Source organism: Hibiscus syriacus, unplaced genomic scaffold (genome assembly GCF_006381635.1).
Source record: "Hibiscus syriacus cultivar Baekdansim isolate YM2019G1 unplaced genomic scaffold, ASM638163v2 tig00111105_pilon, whole genome shotgun sequence".
Classification (NCBI taxonomy): Eukaryota; Viridiplantae; Streptophyta; class Magnoliopsida; order Malvales; family Malvaceae; genus Hibiscus; species Hibiscus syriacus.
The window spans coordinates 3,280,483-3,298,791 of record NW_024062987.1 but is presented as its reverse complement, the minus strand read 5'-3'; the positions used below and the strand labels follow the sequence as shown (position 1 = coordinate 3,298,791).

Genomic DNA, 18,309 nt, shown 5'->3' with positions numbered 1-18,309 from the left:
AATTTAACTTTTAAATTTTAATTTCATTATTTTCTAGATTTAAAAATTTCAGGTTCAATTGGTAATATTATTAAACTCATTTTTCGTTAATGGCTTCTAAGTTAATATATATTTCAAAATAACATCAATAAATTTAACAAAAGAATATTAATATAAGTAACAATTAAATTTGACTTCTTAAATGAAAAAAGTATATTAATAAAATTAATTGTCGACATTTATTCAAATGGCTGTCTTGATTATTTTTTTAGTGTTTTAATTTTTAATATTTTAATTTTTATTAAAATAATTCATGTTAGATGAAAATTATTATTTGACTAACCATCAACATATGTTGTTGACGTGACATATGTCATAACATCACTTTAATGATATAATACATGCCACATCATTATTTTTTGTGGCATAATGCATGTCACATTATTATTATAGTGACATGACATGTAATTAAACATATGTAGAAATAACAAGTCAACAATATATGTTAATTGTTAGTCAACTAACGATTTTAATCCAACAAGAGCTATTTTCAGTAAAAATAAAATAAAATATTGATGACTAAAATACTCAAAAAATAGAGAATAAAGTGACAAATTATATGAGTATTGATAGTTAATTTTATCATTACGCCAATAAAAAAATGAAAAGATTATTTTTCAAGAAATAAAAGTACGGCGACTAAATTTTAAGTATACAAAGAGTGCATGCACTTAAAATGAATTTTAATCGTTTATTTAAGGATACTTGTATATTTTTCACTCTTTAATAAAGATGAATAAATCTTTAACGACCTAAACTTCAAGGTACGTTCATATGTTGACTCTAAAAGTTGACTTTATTGAATGTGAAATGGGCCCAATAAGATGTAAAAAGGAGATTTACACTGTAATACATGGTTGAAGAGCTTAGGAGATAATTACCCTATTTCACGAGACACAATCTGATTTGGGTTTGTTTTTAGGATAAAATAAAGAAAGGGTAGATTATTTATACTCGGATTGATTTAAAAAAATATAGGTTATTTTTATTTTTATAGAATACAGAAAAAATTTAAGAAAATATGTTTGGTTGTAAAATAAGAAAATGATTTTTAGAAAGTGAAAACAAAAATAAATGAAAATACGAAAACATACCAAAAAATGAGATTTTTCAATATTTTTATAAAAATTGTTTTTGAAATTTAAAAAATAGGAAAACATCATATCTAAATTTTTAACTTTATTTGCATAGATTTAAATCATTTTAACAATAATATTTTAACTTAATGGTAGTTGAAACCCTCAAACTTTTATAAAAAAATCAACATAGTTCCTAATTTTTTACACTCAATTTGGTCCTTAAACTATTTTTTTAATAATTTAATTTTGTAGCATTTTTATATTTTATGTATTAAATATCTTAATAATTGTTTACATTTATATTTTATTTAAATATTGTTTAATTTTTTTAAAAAATAATTAAGTCCTTAAACTTTCTAAAAAGTTAATTAAACCCTCAAACTCGACCAAAAACTCAATTAAGCTCTCATCTTTCACATCATCGTCCATCATGTACTACCACAATAATATCATAAACTATCACATCAATATTGTAGATTTTCGTGTAAGCTTTTTGAATAGTCATGTAAGCGTCGTGACAATAAACATTTGATTCCATTAATAAAAAGGTTAAATTATTTTTTTCTCAGATTAAAAGTCACGTTGATTGTAAAAAAAAATCAAGGGTTACACTAGTTTTCCCCCAAAAGTTTAAGGGCCTTAAATACCAATAATTTTTTTTCATTTTAACACACTTTTGTGTGCTCTTGTTTACAATAATGTTTTTTTGTGTACTTTTTTAATATAATTGATGTCCAATATGGATTAACGTTATATTCTTATTGTAAATTAAAATAATTTTTGTGTTATAACATTTCTTTATCAATTTTATTATTTTATATTTTGCATAACTCACATATTAAATTTATTTAATGATTTTTTAATTATTATATTTTAATATAATTATTCAATAATTATTTTTATGGCGATTTTCCCGATATATCACCATTGAACAATATATTTCCCGATCAACCACCGTTTAGACTATATTTCCCGATCTAATACCCTTTGCAGAAAGGCGGGGCGCCTGCAACGCGCTTTACGCTGATTTGGCGCCACATGAGGTAAGGCGTGCCCCCTGCAACGCGCCTTATGTTGACATGGTATACACGTGTGTACAGGGGTATAGCGCGGTGCAGGGGCCGCGCCTTAGCTTTATCTGATATAATTATGTAAGGCCAGGTGCAGGTATCGCGTCTTGTAGCTTTTTCCGGCTATAAATACACTTTCCCCGGGGTAACTCCTCACATATCCTCTCGATTAGAAAAAAAATTAATACAACAATCCAACAATCTTCTCATATTTAATTCAGAAGTTCGTGCGAGTTTTCGTTATAAGGTAATTTTGTGATAATTTTTTTTATTATACTTATTGTTTATTATGATTATTTAAAAAAATATTATACTAATTGTTGTCAATTAATTTATGTGTTTGTAAAATTAGAAAGCGGGAATATACGTCGAAATAGTTTTGCGGTACATGTAATAATATAAAATTATATTATTTAAATTATTTACGTTTATGTGTAAAAATTTTATTGTATTATATTTTCGTTCATATATTATTTATTTAATCAGCATTGTTTTAGTTGTTTTTTTTTTGCAGATATAATATTGCCGCACTTTTAAACTCAAAGAATGGTGCAACTTTCAGCTATTGTTTATTATGATGGAGAAATTCGAGAAGATGAAATCGGTGTTGTTTTCGTATCAAATGAGCGTGTTAAAATATCATTGAAGATAAACATAACTCTTGAGGAGCTGATAACGAAGATTTCGAGGAAGATTCATGTTGGAAGTAATAGAATAATGTCGTCGTTGCAGTACAGATTTTCAACATCATTGTTGCCATTAACTTATACAGCGTTCGAACTTTTGAATAATGACGATGTTGAAATGATGGTTGAAGCTCAAAGTAATTATTCAGACGCCGATATTGACATGTATGCAAATTTTATTCAAGTGCGTGCTGTTCGGGATCAATCATTAAGCTCCCACTATGGGCTGACTAAACAAGTTGACAGCCCGTCGACAGTAATGTGTAATGATTTTAATGCCATAATCAGGATACATTCATTCGCAACTCCTTACGATATGTACCGAAGTGGGTCGACGAATAATCCGTATGGCAACATCGCGTCCAGTTCAAGGGGAAGACATTCATCTGCAAATCCCTTTGACCTTAATATGGAGATGTCATCGAAGCAACAATCTGATCAGTTTCCATTTGACACGATGGCTTCAAGCTCTAGGGGGAGGCATTCGACTGCGAGCTTTTTCGATCTGAATGTCGATATGCCTTCTAGTTCAAGGGGAAGGCGTGCAAGTAGTAGGTTATTTGACCTAAATATGGAGAGCATGGAGGAACCATCATCTCCACCAGAAGAACCGCTTCGTGAGCCTGGTGTGGATGGTGCTGAGACTGCACTATTCATTCACCCAGAATCACCGTAATTCAACTCCGATGATGATGATGATGTGGATGAAGTTCCAGCAAATATGGTATAAACTAACCCTCCAGCACACATATATGAAGCTGATTATGGTGTAATGTATGGGTTAGAATTTGCGGATATGCCTCATCTCGGTGACTATAGATATTACTCATCAATAAATAATGGTGAGTTATATTTAGGCATGGAGTTTTCAAGCAAAGAAGAAGCGATGATGGCTATAATTACAATATCTGTATTTCTGTTCAATCGAGAGTCGACTGCTCTATGACAGAAAAATATGTATGCTACTGTGCCCGACACGAAAACGGATGCAATTGGATAGTTCACGTATCGAAGATGAAGAGGAAAAACAACAGATGGGAACTAACAGTATACAACGATCCTCACACATGTTGTGCTGGAGGGGTCAACCAAGATCATCCCAACTTGGACTCTGAAGTGATATGTCAAGCCATCATGCCCATGGTAAAAGCAAGCTCTCATATAGCTGTTGTTGTGTTGATTTCAGCTATATAATCGTAGTATGGGTATACTGTCTCCTATAAAAAAGCTTGGTTGGCAAAACAAAATGCCATTGTCAAACTTCATGGCGAATGAGATGCATCTTACAACGAACTTCCAGGCTGGTTTAGGCTGGTGCGGAGGTTGAATCATGAGATAATTTTGAACTTCGAAACCTCCTATGCATACCATAATGATCGAGTTCTTCACGATCAATGCCAATTTTACTGGGTTTTTTGGACTTACCTACAGTGTGTTAATGTTGTCAAATACTGCAAACATATGGTCCAGATCGACGGGACTTTCTTGTATGGAAAATGCAAGCAAGTTTTATTATTGGCAGTTGTCCAAGATGGCAATCGCAATATTCTTCCAGTTGCTTTTGCTCTTGTCGAAGAAGAAGATACAGATTCTTGAGCTTTTTTCCTCAAAAATTTACGTGCACATGATATCACGAGGGAAAAAAATCTGTGTCATTTCAGATCGCAAAGCTAGGATCAAAGTAGCAATGGATTCTTTGGGTCCAATGTGGCAACCACTCTTTATCTAACATAGGTATTGTCTCTGATACATTGCTGCGAACTACCATAGAAGATACAAGAACAATGATGAGCGTCAATTACTTGTGTGCATGGCTAAGTGAAACTGATGTAGTTTGTTTTCTTTCGATCCTTTTGATCATGTTTGTAAGTTATACATTTTTTATCAGGTTACGAACTACTTCCTCGAATCTTTGAATCAATGCTTCAAGATTTGCGGGCGAAGAACGAGGAAGGATACGATTAAATCAGCCTCATCGATAAAGAAATATGGACGAACGCATATGATGGTGGATATCGATATGGACACATGACGACCAACTTGGCAGAGGCAATCAATTCAACCTTAAAGGGTGCACGTCACTTACCTGTAGCGGCTTTGGTAAAGACTACATATTTTTGTTTGGGGTACTTTTTGCGAAGCTCGGGGGACAAGCTCAAACCTGGATTCAAGGCGGTCATGTGTATCACCCTAGATTAGTTGCAGGTCTGCATTAAAAAATTGTTGCATCAAATGAGATGTCTGTAACAAGTTTCTCTAGAAGGCATGAAATGTTTAATGTCACAGAGTTACCGCGACCTCTTCAAGGGATTGAAGCTATGTCGTTAAGAGTAAATCTAAGGGATATAACGTGCGACTGCAGGTTTTTTCAAGCTCTGAAAATATTCATACTCTCATGTGATAGCAGTTTGCTCGCATATACGTCAAGACTATAACCATTTTATGGATCACGTATACCTACTATCTGAAGTTTTTAAGGTATAGGAATTTGAGTTCCCCCCATAGGTAATGATAAAGACCCTGATGAGATTTAAGATTGGCTTTCGATTATACCAAATCCGAGTTTATTGAGGGAGTGTGGTCGTCCAAAATCCAATCGAATTCATTGTGATATGGATATTCGAGAAAGATCTAGACAAGACAGAAGATGTGGTCATTGTAGAAACCCATGACACACTAGAAAAACATGTCCACTTCTGTTGTCATCAAGTAACAATTGATGAGGAAATAATGTAGTTGTTTATCAATTAATAATTATTGTACTTTAATTTGCATTTACTTAAAGTTAATGTTATTCGATAACCGCTGATGAAGATTAAAAAATGATACAATTATTCGAGATTGGACGTTAGCATTATATTAACAAATAACTGATATTAACGATACAATAAGTATTAAATGGTAAATGATAACCAAATTACAATAACTAATATTAAATGGTAATAAACAAAATTAAGCAAAATAAATTAACAAAAAGTCCGACAAATTTATCAAAATAAATTAAAATAAATCCAACAATATTAACGAATTAAAGTAAGTATTAAATGATAAATAATAATAATAAAAAGTACAATAAAAAAGTCCAATAAACAATTACAATAAAAATACTAAATACAAATATAATAAAGAAAACAAAATCTATCGATGCCTACGACGTGAATGTGTTCCGCAGGGTGGTGGTTGTCGGTCTCGAGGAGGATTTCTTCGTATCACTGGTTGTGACTCCTCACTGTCATCATCATCACCATCATCATCGTCGTCGTAGTCGTCGTCCTAAGTAGCTAAATTTTGTTGATGAGGAGCTGATGACGATATAACACCTCCATAGAATAAAGACCCTGGAGTTGTATGACTAACTATCCCATCGGCCTACGAAAACTGGGAAAACTCATAAAACCCAGACATCACTGAGTATGAAAACTATATAGGAGGTGTCTATGCTGCGACCATGGGTGATGAGACTGAACCCGCCAAATATCTAGTATATAAACCCCAAGTCGAATATGCAAACATAGACCCATAATAGCCTCCAGGAGGGGTCATAAAACTCTGTGAAGGTGGCGGCTGCGGGGTCATAAAACTAGGTGAAGGCGGCGGCAACATCTGGTAATTGAAAGACGGTGACGACATCATATATGGTTGCGGTATGTAAGTCAATGCAGATGGTGGCTGCTGTGAAAGTCCTGCTGGTGCAACTGATGATGAACCGGAAGCACCTGCTCTCCGTCCACGAGTCGGGGGGACGATGGTGTTGTGTTGGTGAACGTATCTATCGACGTCGTGGAAAGGTCCGCCCTCGTTCATCTTCGGGAAGCATAAACGGTTTCCTGTTTCTGTTGAACCACTCATAATAATCATCACCAACCGTCAAATCATCAACATAAATGGGCTCTCTACGAGGAAGGCGTCGATGTCGATCCTCCCATAATACGATCCACTCATGATGCCTCACCAGCCAATCTGTATTGGTCTTGCCGCTTCTATTTGTGGCATGCAAGTCGTCCATATTGCGAGGTGCTTCCGAAATTGGTTGAAAACAACCAAATTGCCGGAGCACGCGATCAGTGGAGTGTCATTCGACGGTCGCATAACATATCAAAGGGACCATTGCCATCCAAACATCTTATGGGCCCCTCAACTCAGGTGGGATCACCGTCCTCACATCATTATTATAATATGACACCCATTCAAACTAAAACAAATATATATAATTTTTATCAAAATAATAATCTAATTATATAACTATAATCTAAAATCGATTTTTAAACATTTAAATTCATATTTGTGTGTCAGCCTTCTGATCAATGAGCACCATAATTTTTTCTAAATCATCAGGTAGCTCCTGATGATTTTTCCTATAAGTAGACCACCTATTCAAGAAAAAAATATTATACACTATATAAAATGATTAATACACGAAATCATTTTTATAATTACCTCAAGAGTAGCGGAAATACAAATGAGTTCTTCACAACGAGACATAAAAATGACAATCGATACCATGCCCAATACTGCAGCAGGATGAGACATCCGCCGATATCATTTCTCATGTAGTCAGTGGCTCGACATATCTCCTTGTACAATAAAGCCAAAACTGTCGAGCCCCAACTGAGTGATCCGGCCAGACGAAAGTCGACAAGATGTCGCAACCACATACAGTGAACTTGGTTGTGCGATTTGTCCGGCATCAACAACCCTCCTATTAGCTGCAGTATGCATGCCTGTGCATACATTTTAACTTCATCATCTGACGCGTCCTCGCTCAACTCCCGAAAATTGGCATATAACCAATTTAACGGTATCCGACCACCGTTAAAACTTTCTGGGACACGTCCTAGATTATCCCGACACAAAGCAGCAGTCCAGGAACCCTGCGCGATCCCCGATATCACATCTCCATCCACCGGAAGCCCCAGGTGCATAGCAACATCCTCAAGTGTAATCGTGCACTCTCCGCACGGAAGATGGAATGTGTGGGTCTCCGGCCTCCACCGCTCTACTAAGGCAGAAATAAGGTCTGGTTCTATCTTACAGTGACCCTGATATCTACCCATGTAACCGAATCCAACCTATACTAAATATGGCAAGACACGGCTAGGTGTCACTAACTTAAGATTCCTAATAAATAGATCTAATACACGGTCCTTATCCTAAAATTAAATAATTACAAAAATTAATTCTTAATCTAATAATCATGCATTAAATAAATCAACAAATAATTACTAATAATTTAAATTAAATTAAAACGTTAAAATGTTACCGTATCAGCAAAGTGTAGAGATATATGATTTCTATCCAAGCGAAGTAGACAGTCTTCCATTTTATATATGTAAAAAAAATTAATTAAATAAATTAAATACAAAAATATTAAAAATATACGTTAGACAAATATTATAAGAGTATTTGAGAGAATTTGGTGTGATGAAAATGATTGAGGATGGGTGTATTTATAGGGAGAGATTGAGGGTGTGACATGTCGGGGTAAGTGGGTAATTATACCCAAGGCGCGCTGCAGGGGGCGCGCCTTACTGACGCGTGGCAGATTCTGGGATAAGGCGTGGCCCCTGTACCGCGCTATACCCCTGTACACACCTGTATACCATGTCAGCATAAGGCGCGCTACAGGGGGCGCCTTACCCCACGTGGCGCTAAATCAGCGTAAAGCGCGTTGCAGGCGCCGCGTCTTTCTGCAAAGGGTGTTAGATCGGGAAATATAGTCTGAACGGTGCCTGGTCGGGAAATATTCTGTTCAACGGTGATATATCTTGAAAATAACCTATTTTTATCTCTATGTAAAAAATAGATACTAGGATTATAATTTAACTATTTTTAATTCAAGTCTTCATTTATATTAATTAGATATGTTTTTAAATTTTCAAAATCCTAAACATGAAAAAATAAATAAAAACAGAAGACAAAAACAAAAAATATTTTTTAAACCAAACGAGCCCTTAAGTTCTTATACAGTACTCCTCTTTTGTTCCCTTGTCTCTTGTTCATTTTCCTTTATCCATTTCTCTTCTTCTCCATCTATTTCAAGTTTAGAGTTCTATGATAAAAGAGTAATCTTGTTGAGAGATTCTTTAATTATTCAAGACCATTAAAGATAAGCTTTTTCTTATTTATCACAAAAACTACATATTAAGCTCAAGAAAACTAAGAAATGACAAGTTCTAACAAAACCAAAATTTGATAGAGTTTTAGTAAATTTTCAAATTCATCTTTCGTCCATAAGTTTATTTTCATGTTTTGAATCTTCAAGATATCATATCTAATCATTTCTTTGCTGGATCTGAATGGTTAAAGAAGTTGATGAATCATCCAAAGTTAATCGAAGGAAAAGACCGTGAAACTCAACATAAAAAGTACATCTTGTTGAAAACAAATGACTAGAAATACTTACATGCTTAATAAGTTCGAGTTTTATACTTCTAGTTAGGCCTAATTACGTAATAAACTAGTAATGACCCATGCCTTGACAATAGGCCACTCTTGGGAAAAACTATTAGATAGTTCCGACTCACCACTTTATCTATGATCAAAACCAATGATAATTTTTCATCTTATTTTTTTCCAAGGTGAATCTTCACCTCTTTCTTAAGTGTTAATAAAGAGTGGACAGTTATTTGAAAATTTGTGGCTCTCATTCACTGGGACCATGGTTGACGTGGTGAGTTGGGACTATAAAATAATTTCTCTTTCGATAAATCTTAATTATAGTAGAACCTTTATAAATTAATACTTGGTAAATTAGTAATCTTTCTAAACTAATTTTTTTTCGGTTCCGACTTGAATCCAAGATCTAAGTTAATAGTTTCGATAAATTAATAAGATAATAATTTTCTAAAATATCCTTATATAAATTTATGGTCTCTGTAATATTATAAATTAACAATTCTATAAAATTACAAATATAATTAGGAGAACTTAGTAAAATATGATTATATTGTTGTTCGCTTCTTTTTAAACTTTTTAAAGTTTTGGTGAAAATGTCACTGTTGCCATTGTAGTAAACTCAATTTATCATTTTCGCCCCTATTTTTTTCTGCATCAATTTAGTTCTCGAAGTTGTCAATGATGTTCATCCTAACCCTCAAAGTCCGTTTTGACAAACAAAACCATTAGTCTTCTACATTTTTCAACACTAGCAATTTTCAGATAAGCCAAATATTAATGGTGTGGCTTGATGATAGCGTGACATTTATTAAAAAAATATATAATAAAATATTTAAAATATTTACTAAATACAATAGTTAAAAAAATCCCAAAAAAATTAACCTATCTCTTAATCTCACTTAAATAAATAATAAAATTTTGAGATTTTGTTCTAACCAATGTGTTTAATAAATATTTTAACCTAATTCCTTAATCCACAGACTCAGAAGACTCACATTTCTATTAGTAAAAAAATAGTCAATATACTTTGAGGGCTAGGATGAACACCATAGACAATTTCAAGGGCTAAATTGATGCAAAAAAATATGGACGAAAATGATAAATAGAGTTTACTATAGGGGCAACAGTGACCCTTAAGCCTAAAATTTAAATCTAGTTATATTTCATCTCTAACTTTCCTCATTGCATCCAAAAGTTTCGGTGTTGTGTTCTTATACTACAACAATTTTTTTTTAAAGAATTGTTATTTCTATGAGTGTTTCTTTCCGTGTAATTGGTTGCAAATGCACCATATCTTTAGTTTTATCTTCGATAGGATTTTCAATAACCCTAGCTACAATTTTTCTAAAATTTTTACTTCTAAACATGTATCATTTTCATTGGGATAATCCAAATAGGGCTGTAAATGAGACGAGACAGATCACGAGCTACTTAAGATCGACTCGATCAAGGCTCGATAAATACTCAGATCGAATGGACTCGACTCGAGTTCTTAACGAGCCGAAACGAGCTACTCGATATTCGACTCGAAAAGCTCATGAGTAGCTCGAAAATAAAAATATATTAAAATTTTATTTTAAAAAAAAATTATTAATAATATTAATATTTATGTATTGATTTTTTTTTAAAAAAAATACAGTAAGATTTCATGTTGAATTTGAGGCTTCAATCAAGTTAAGTTTAAGATATTTTTTTCTTTTCGAGCCTTTTCGAACTGCTCACGAGCTTCAGTTCAAGATTTCAAGTTCGAGTCGAGCTTAAAAATTTTAAGCTGGCAAGTTTTCGAGTCGAGTCGAGCTCGACTCGGCTCGTTTACACCCTCCAATAGGTGATTGATATTTATTAAGAGTATGTATTATATTTAATTAGTCACATTGTTCAGTTAGTTATATGCTTTATTCATGAAGAATAACATAGGTTCGTTAAATCAGAAAAAAAACTCTTTTAATGAATAAATTCTTAATTTATCGATTATTTAATAAATTTTTAAATTAATAAAATTACGTGATTTTAATACTATTAATTTATAAAGATTTGATTGTATTAAACTTAAACAATTGTGTTAGTTAAATAACATTTCATAAACTTCTTTTGAAAGAGTTAGAAGATTAATTCAATTGTATTACCCGTTTTATTTTAAATTTTGCATAGATTTTTTTTGATAAATTATTAAAAAAATAATTTTTCTGATAAAAGAATATCCCCGACATTAAAAGCTTTTATACATTGAATAACTCTTATTAAATTTTGTTCTTAATCAATACAAAAATATTAAGTCAATTTTTTAAAAATATATTTGATATAAACAATCTTTTTTTCTTTGTGAAAGAAGATAATTAAATGGTATTAGTTTTAGGTCTTAAGTGTCACATTTGCTTATGTAGTAAACTAAAATTATCATTTTCGTCTTTATCGTATTTTCGCATCAATTTAACTCTCAAAGTTGTCTAAATTAGTGTTTAGAGGTAATAGAGTTATGGTTTAGGTTTATAATTTAGGGTTTAAGTTATGGGTAGGTTATAAAATGATGCAATTGAACAACTCCAAGAGTTAAATTGATGCGAAAATACTATATGAGTAAAAATGATAAATTGTGTCTACTACAGAGACAAAAGTAACCCTTTTACCTAGTTTTAACTTATATATAAATTTATCAACAATAAATTATAAAATATTAGTAAATTTAAAATCATAAGAATATAATATAAAACTACTAATATATTAATAAAAATTAGGCTTCGAGCCTAATAATATTGATATTTATTTTCTCTGTTTAACAAAATCTAAATTTATCGAAACATTAAAAGCAATGTATTATATAAATTAGAAAAAAAAGGAAAAAGTAAACCTTTGTGGTCTCAAATTTCTTTTCTTCTATTTCCCTCCTTGTAAGGCTTTAACCCTTTCCCTCTTCATCCCTTCCCCTCAAATTCTTGCTAACCCTCACAATCTATCTTCTCCAGCTGAATTTATACTCTCCCCTCCCTCTGCAATTCCCTTGTTCTTTCTCCAAACTCTAAATCTCAATGTCCGCTGTGGCTCGAGCCTCTGCTCGTCCCACGCCGCCGCATCCTCCTCCTTCTACTGCTGCCGTTTCTGCACCAGCTCCGTCGGCTCATCCTGTTGTTCCGCCAATACGCCGCCACCTGGCTTTTGCCTCGACGAAGCCGCCATTTGTTCATCCCAATGAGTATCATAGATTTTCCTCTAATAACAGTAACAACAATCTAACCACAGCTAATAATACTCGTGGAATCATCGCCGATCAAGAAGTTGAAGCGATTGTCGTGAGATCTACAGTGAGTCTTTGTGATTTTCGCAAAACATATTTCACAGTTTCCTTAAAAAATGACGATTATGATGTAGTGAGTCAACTGTCAACATATGTATTTTTTTGTATTGCTTATACTCTCATTTGATATTTATTGCTAGATTTTGCTTGATTGCAACTTTTTAAGTACAATAATATGAACGTAACCTTGTGGATTTATTTTTTTTCAACATCTTTTCACAACAAGAACTTATCACGGACCACGGTGGCTTGTTTACTTAGTGGAATTGAAATTATCAATATCATTATAATTATCTGACGCTGCTGTGACATTGTTACGCTTACATTTTAATACGTGACCTGTTCGCAGCGCATTTATGTTTTTGGTGGGTGTATTTGATAATACAATACGCATCGGGTTGAGATGTTGAGTAAAGTGCTCTTTTGCTGAACTAAGTTGAAAAGCAGGCATCTCCGAACGGCCCATGCTTGATGGTTTATACACTATAATGCCCTTAAAAACTATTTTTAGCACTATAAGTTTTGGCCGACATGCTAAAGATTCAATATCTAGCTATCAGATTTTGGTTTGTGATTATATTAGTTTTATGTAATAAACCTGCTACACTCAGGGATGAAGCTTATGCTTGTGCTTCATTGTTGGGTTAAAAGAAGAATATTAGGTGACATTCCTATGAGAAAAAAGCTTGAAGTATGTAAATCTTTGGATGTTGCAACTTTAATGGCTGTTTGATAAATGATTAAGTTGGCATTTTTATGACTCTCCCTTCCTCAAATTACAATCGTTAGTGTCTCCAAAACCTATGTGCTAGTGAATCACTATTTTTTTGCATGATTATTTCTTGACACTGATCTCTGTGAATTTTGGCCTTTGCAAAATTGTTTTGAATAAAGTAGTAACGTGATTCGGAAGGTTTTTATGGTTAGCACTTAAGAGTAAGCTGATGGGCAAATTATATTTGCATTTGTTAGACTTAGGCTCTTTTATTTTTCTTGGCTCCATTTTATACATTTATTTGCTTTTCGTGTAAATATAGACATGCATAGCTTCTGAGATAAACTTGTAATTCTCCTTTCATTATCAACACTCTGAAACACTGCCAGTTTCTCTCAGCCATTAAAAAGAAAACGCACAGTGGAGAACAAGGAAGCTGAATCCAGCCAATGGACAAATAGTCCAGCAATTACCAGCATATCCAATAGTCCATTACGGACACCTGTATCTGCCAAAGGAGGAAGGATAAATAATAGATCAAAGGCCAATAAGTCTACTCCACAAACACCCTTGGCAAATGCTAGTGAGAAATTTTTCCTTTTCATCCACTTTATTATCTTCCCATTTGATTGTTTGCTATGAGCTTAGTCCATAAAGGAAACTTATGTTTCAGTCCCAAGATGTATATATGATTTTGATTACTGTATTATCATTATGGGTAATCAAATAATCGGTAATGTGCTAAGAAAGACAGATATAATACGCGACAAGAACTTCTGACATTATGTATTACATGGACAGGTTCTCCATCTCCTCTTACTCCTGCTGGAAGCTGCCGCTATGACAGTTCTTTAGGTAACCTTAATAATGTGTGCGTGTGTGTGTTTTAAAAAGATATGGGTTATTTTGGCAATGCCTAAAGCTTTTATAAATGGTGAAATGTGATTGAAATTTTTAGGTTTCTTGACAAAAAAGTTCGTCAATCTCATAAAACATGCTGAAGATGGGATCATTGACTTAAATCAGGCTGCAGAAACATTGGAGGTAATGATACATTTATCTGAACTTGATAACTTACGTACCATTCAATGTTTTGCCATATTACTTAAATGGCTCTTTTATTTGTTCATTTATTTAATTTTTTGGTATCCCCCCTCTTAACAGGTGCAAAAGAGGAGGATATATGACATAACAAATGTTTTGGAAGGCATTGGTCTTATTGAAAAGAAGCTGAAAAACAAAATACGTTGGAAGTAATTATTAATGATGTTAAAAAATTTCAAGAATTTGTTATCTTAATTTGGTTTGTGATTCAAAGAACGTGGGACTTATTTGAGAATTAAATCAAATTTACTAGGGGTGTTGATGATTCAAGGCCTGGAGAAGCAGATATTGATCTATCTGTATTACAGGTATGTGGAAGTAATATTGATTTTGTTTTTAACTTGACATCCCCAGGCAACAATTTTTCTTGTTATTTTGTTTGAGATTGTTTCTCTGTTTCTTTATTTTCGTTTATGAGTTTCAAGAGAATGCTTGATCTGCTCTGGTTGACCAAATTTTGTTTTTTATTTCCTATATATGATATTAGTTTCTATTTGGTATGCAGGCAGAAATTGAAAACCTTACCATGAAAGAGCGCATATTAGATGATCAAATAAGGTTATTCATTGCTTATTCTATTGTAATAGTAGTCATTCTTACTGTCTCAAATCTGTTTAGGATTTCTGATGTTTATAAAATATTGTAGAGAAAAGCAGGAAAGATTGAGGGATTTGAGTGAGAATGAGAACAACCAGAGGTAAGCATATTATCCCCTCTGGTTTGCACCGGGATCAAGTTAATTGTTGCTAATTACAATTCCTTGCAAACAACAATACATTTACCCATCTTCAATTCTTCTTTTCAGGTGGCTTTTTGTGACTGAAGAAGACATCAAGGCTCTACCTTGTTTTCAGGTCTGTTGATTCCATGTTTCATTAAATTTATTCCTTCGCAATAATTTTCTGCACTTGATGCTGATCTCCAAAATATCTTGATTTCACTATGGCTAAATTTTCCATGTTGCTTTTGGCAGAATGAAACCCTGATAGCAATTAAAGCTCCACATGGAACTACTCTGGAAGTACCTGATCCTGATGAAGTAAGCTGGTGGCTAGGGAATTCTAATGAGTTAGCACCATTTTCTACTTTAATGTTTTGAATGTATGATTGCATTGCTTCTCCATATTCCAGGCTGTTGACTACCCACAAAGGAGATACAGGATGATCCTTAGAAGCACAATGGGTTCCATTGATGTTTACCTAGTCAGGTATTGCTCCCTTTTGTATGCTAAGCTATTTCTCTGTTCATGATTAATAAACATCTTTCTTTCAAAATGAACTCTAATTGATGGTCAGCAAAGGTTCTTGTTTTGACATCCTTCTCATTTGTCTTTCTTTTCAAATTGTTGTTTTTCATCAGCCAATTTGAGAAGTTTGAAGAGGTGAATGATGTTGAGCCACCTGCAAGTCTCTCACTCGCTTCAAGCCCTGGCTCCAATGAAAACCAAGTTGATTTGGTTAATGTGAATGGCACCAGAGAGGAAATTGAACCACAGGCAGTTCAAACTCATCAAATGTGCTCTGATGTTAATGCTTCACAACCTGTTGGGGGAATGATGAAAATTGTTCCTTCTAATACTGATGTAAGTGCACTTCTTTTGACCATTTATTTCTGTAGCCAGCTGTATAGAGAATGGATACATGAACTGATGTTAATGGAAAAGATATTTATAATTTTAGGTTCAAAATTCATTTTTTATGGTTAAATATGTACGTTTCTTTTGGCAAAGAGTTGAAATTGGCGTATCATTTTTCATTTCTTGTTTTCAGAACGATGCAGATTATTGGCTTCTTTCAGATGCTGATGTTAGCATTACGGATATGTGGAAGACTGATTGTATCCTTCTACAAATTTTATAGCTCTTCAATATGCTCGACTCCCAAAGGCTTTGAAAAAAGCACTTGCACAAACTATTTTCTTTTGCAATCCAATATACATTCACAGGCTCAATATTTGAACTTGTAATCCTTAACTCCTAGAATTGCAGGTGTTGAATGGAGTGGGGTAGATACGTTTGATGCTAATTTTGGAATGGCTGATATCAGTACCCCGAGGCCCCAATCCTCACCATCCAATCTTTAATTTACATGGAATAGTTACACAAATACAAGCGTTGCATGTTGGGATTTCGGGTTAGTCCGTTGAATGAATGTTGAAGACGATACATGCTATGGGATCACATGGTTGACACTATCCATCAAATCCCGATCATATACCAATGAATACCCCTTGGTTGATCTTGGGTTGCTTTGTTAGCAGCTATACCAAGTGTAGATGTGTAGAATTGGTGCATCGAGATGACAATGAATGATGACAAGGTTTCGTTTGATCTATAGAAAATGACTTATAAAAAATATTTTATTTTGATAATATTAAATGGATCTTTTTATTTTGAATATCATTGAACATTTAAGGTCGAGTCAAATAGCAACAGTTCTACACGTTGAGAATTGATATGTATGTGAATGCTGTATATGCAGATTGTATTCATTAGGGCTGTAAAAACAGGTAATCGGTCAGGTTTCAGTCGGATCTTGACAGGTCGGGTAAAATCGGATACAGGTCAATTTAGGTTGATTTGACATCAGATCCAGATCGGGTTCAGGTCAGGTCAAATCAGTTCGGGTTATTTTCAGGTTGATTTGACACCAGATCCAGATCGGGTTCAGGTCGGGTCATTTTCAGTTCGGATCGATTTCAGTTCAGGTCAAAACAATTCAGGTTCGAAGCAGATAAATACCAGGTTAATTCAGGTTCGGGTTGACTTCAGTCGGATCTCGTTCAGATCGGGTCACATCATTGACAGATAAAATTCAGGTCAGATGTTTATCGGATACGGATTGAGTTCAGGTCGGGTCGTTTTTATTTTTTTGGATTAATTAATTTTTCATCTTTCGTGATTGTTGAATTGGAAGTTGTAATTGTATTTGATTTCGAGTAAAATAAGAGAAAAATAAATAATCATGGATCAATTTTGTAAAAAAAATAAAATTAATGACAAAATTTAAGAAATGTAAAATTATAAATAAAATCTTAAAATATAAATTAAACAACACACATAGGTAATGGATTAAATCGAAATAAATTTAAAATGTAAAAAGACTATCACTAATGTATATATATTTGTAATAAAAGAGTGGGCTTACATTGGGTCTATCTAAATTAATGTTAATGGACTAGCAAAATTGCAAATGGACTTATTTTTGGGTTTTATTATTACTTATTCATAACAATAAAATAAATGGGCTATTAATGTGAATTAACCTAACGTGTAACTAAAATACTAATTATGCAAATGAAATTAATATGACACGTACTACTATTATGAACCATATAATAAGGAATGTGACATACTAATTATTTAACACCTAATTAATCATGTTTTATATAATTTACATTTAAATAATTTTATTAATTTTATTAAATAATTTTATATAATATGTATGTATAAACCATGCATAGTATATAAACTATATATATATATATATATATATATATATATATATATATATAAACTATATAAAGTAAATTACTTATATAGTTTATAGAAACACTATACATAAACTATATAAAGTAGTAAAATATATAGTTATAGAAACCTTAAATCATAAACCCTAATTTAAACTTTAAACCATAAACCCTAATTTAAATGGACTAGCACTAAATATATATTTGTAATAAAAGAGTGGGCTGCATTGGGCCTATGTAAACTAATGTTAATGGACTAGCACTATTGCAATGGACTTATTTTTTGGTTTTATTATTACTTATTCGTAACAACAAAATAAATGAGCCATTAATGTGAATTAACCTAACATGCAACTAAAATACAAATTATGCAATTTAAATTAATATGACATGTACTACTATTTATGAACCATATAATATGCAATGTGACATACTGATTATTTAACACCTAATTAATCA

General features: G+C 32.9%; 1 protein-coding gene across 1 annotated transcript; it reads left to right on the top strand.

Moving 5' to 3' along the window:
* Nucleotides 1-12,138: 12,138 nt before the first annotated feature.
* On the top strand, nt 12,139-16,671 carry LOC120153717 (transcription factor E2FA-like). The gene is made up of 14 exons (XM_039165619.1): nt 12,139-12,569; nt 13,677-13,860; nt 14,079-14,132; nt 14,236-14,321; nt 14,442-14,530; nt 14,635-14,689; nt 14,887-14,939; nt 15,028-15,078; nt 15,187-15,235; nt 15,355-15,420; nt 15,513-15,589; nt 15,742-15,964; nt 16,152-16,218; nt 16,370-16,671. Exons 1-14 carry the CDS (start codon nt 12,297-12,299, stop codon nt 16,462-16,464), a joined length of 1,422 nt encoding a protein of 473 aa, XP_039021550.1. The 5' UTR covers nt 12,139-12,296; the 3' UTR covers nt 16,465-16,671.
* The last annotated feature ends 1,638 nt before the right edge of the window (nt 16,672-18,309 follow it).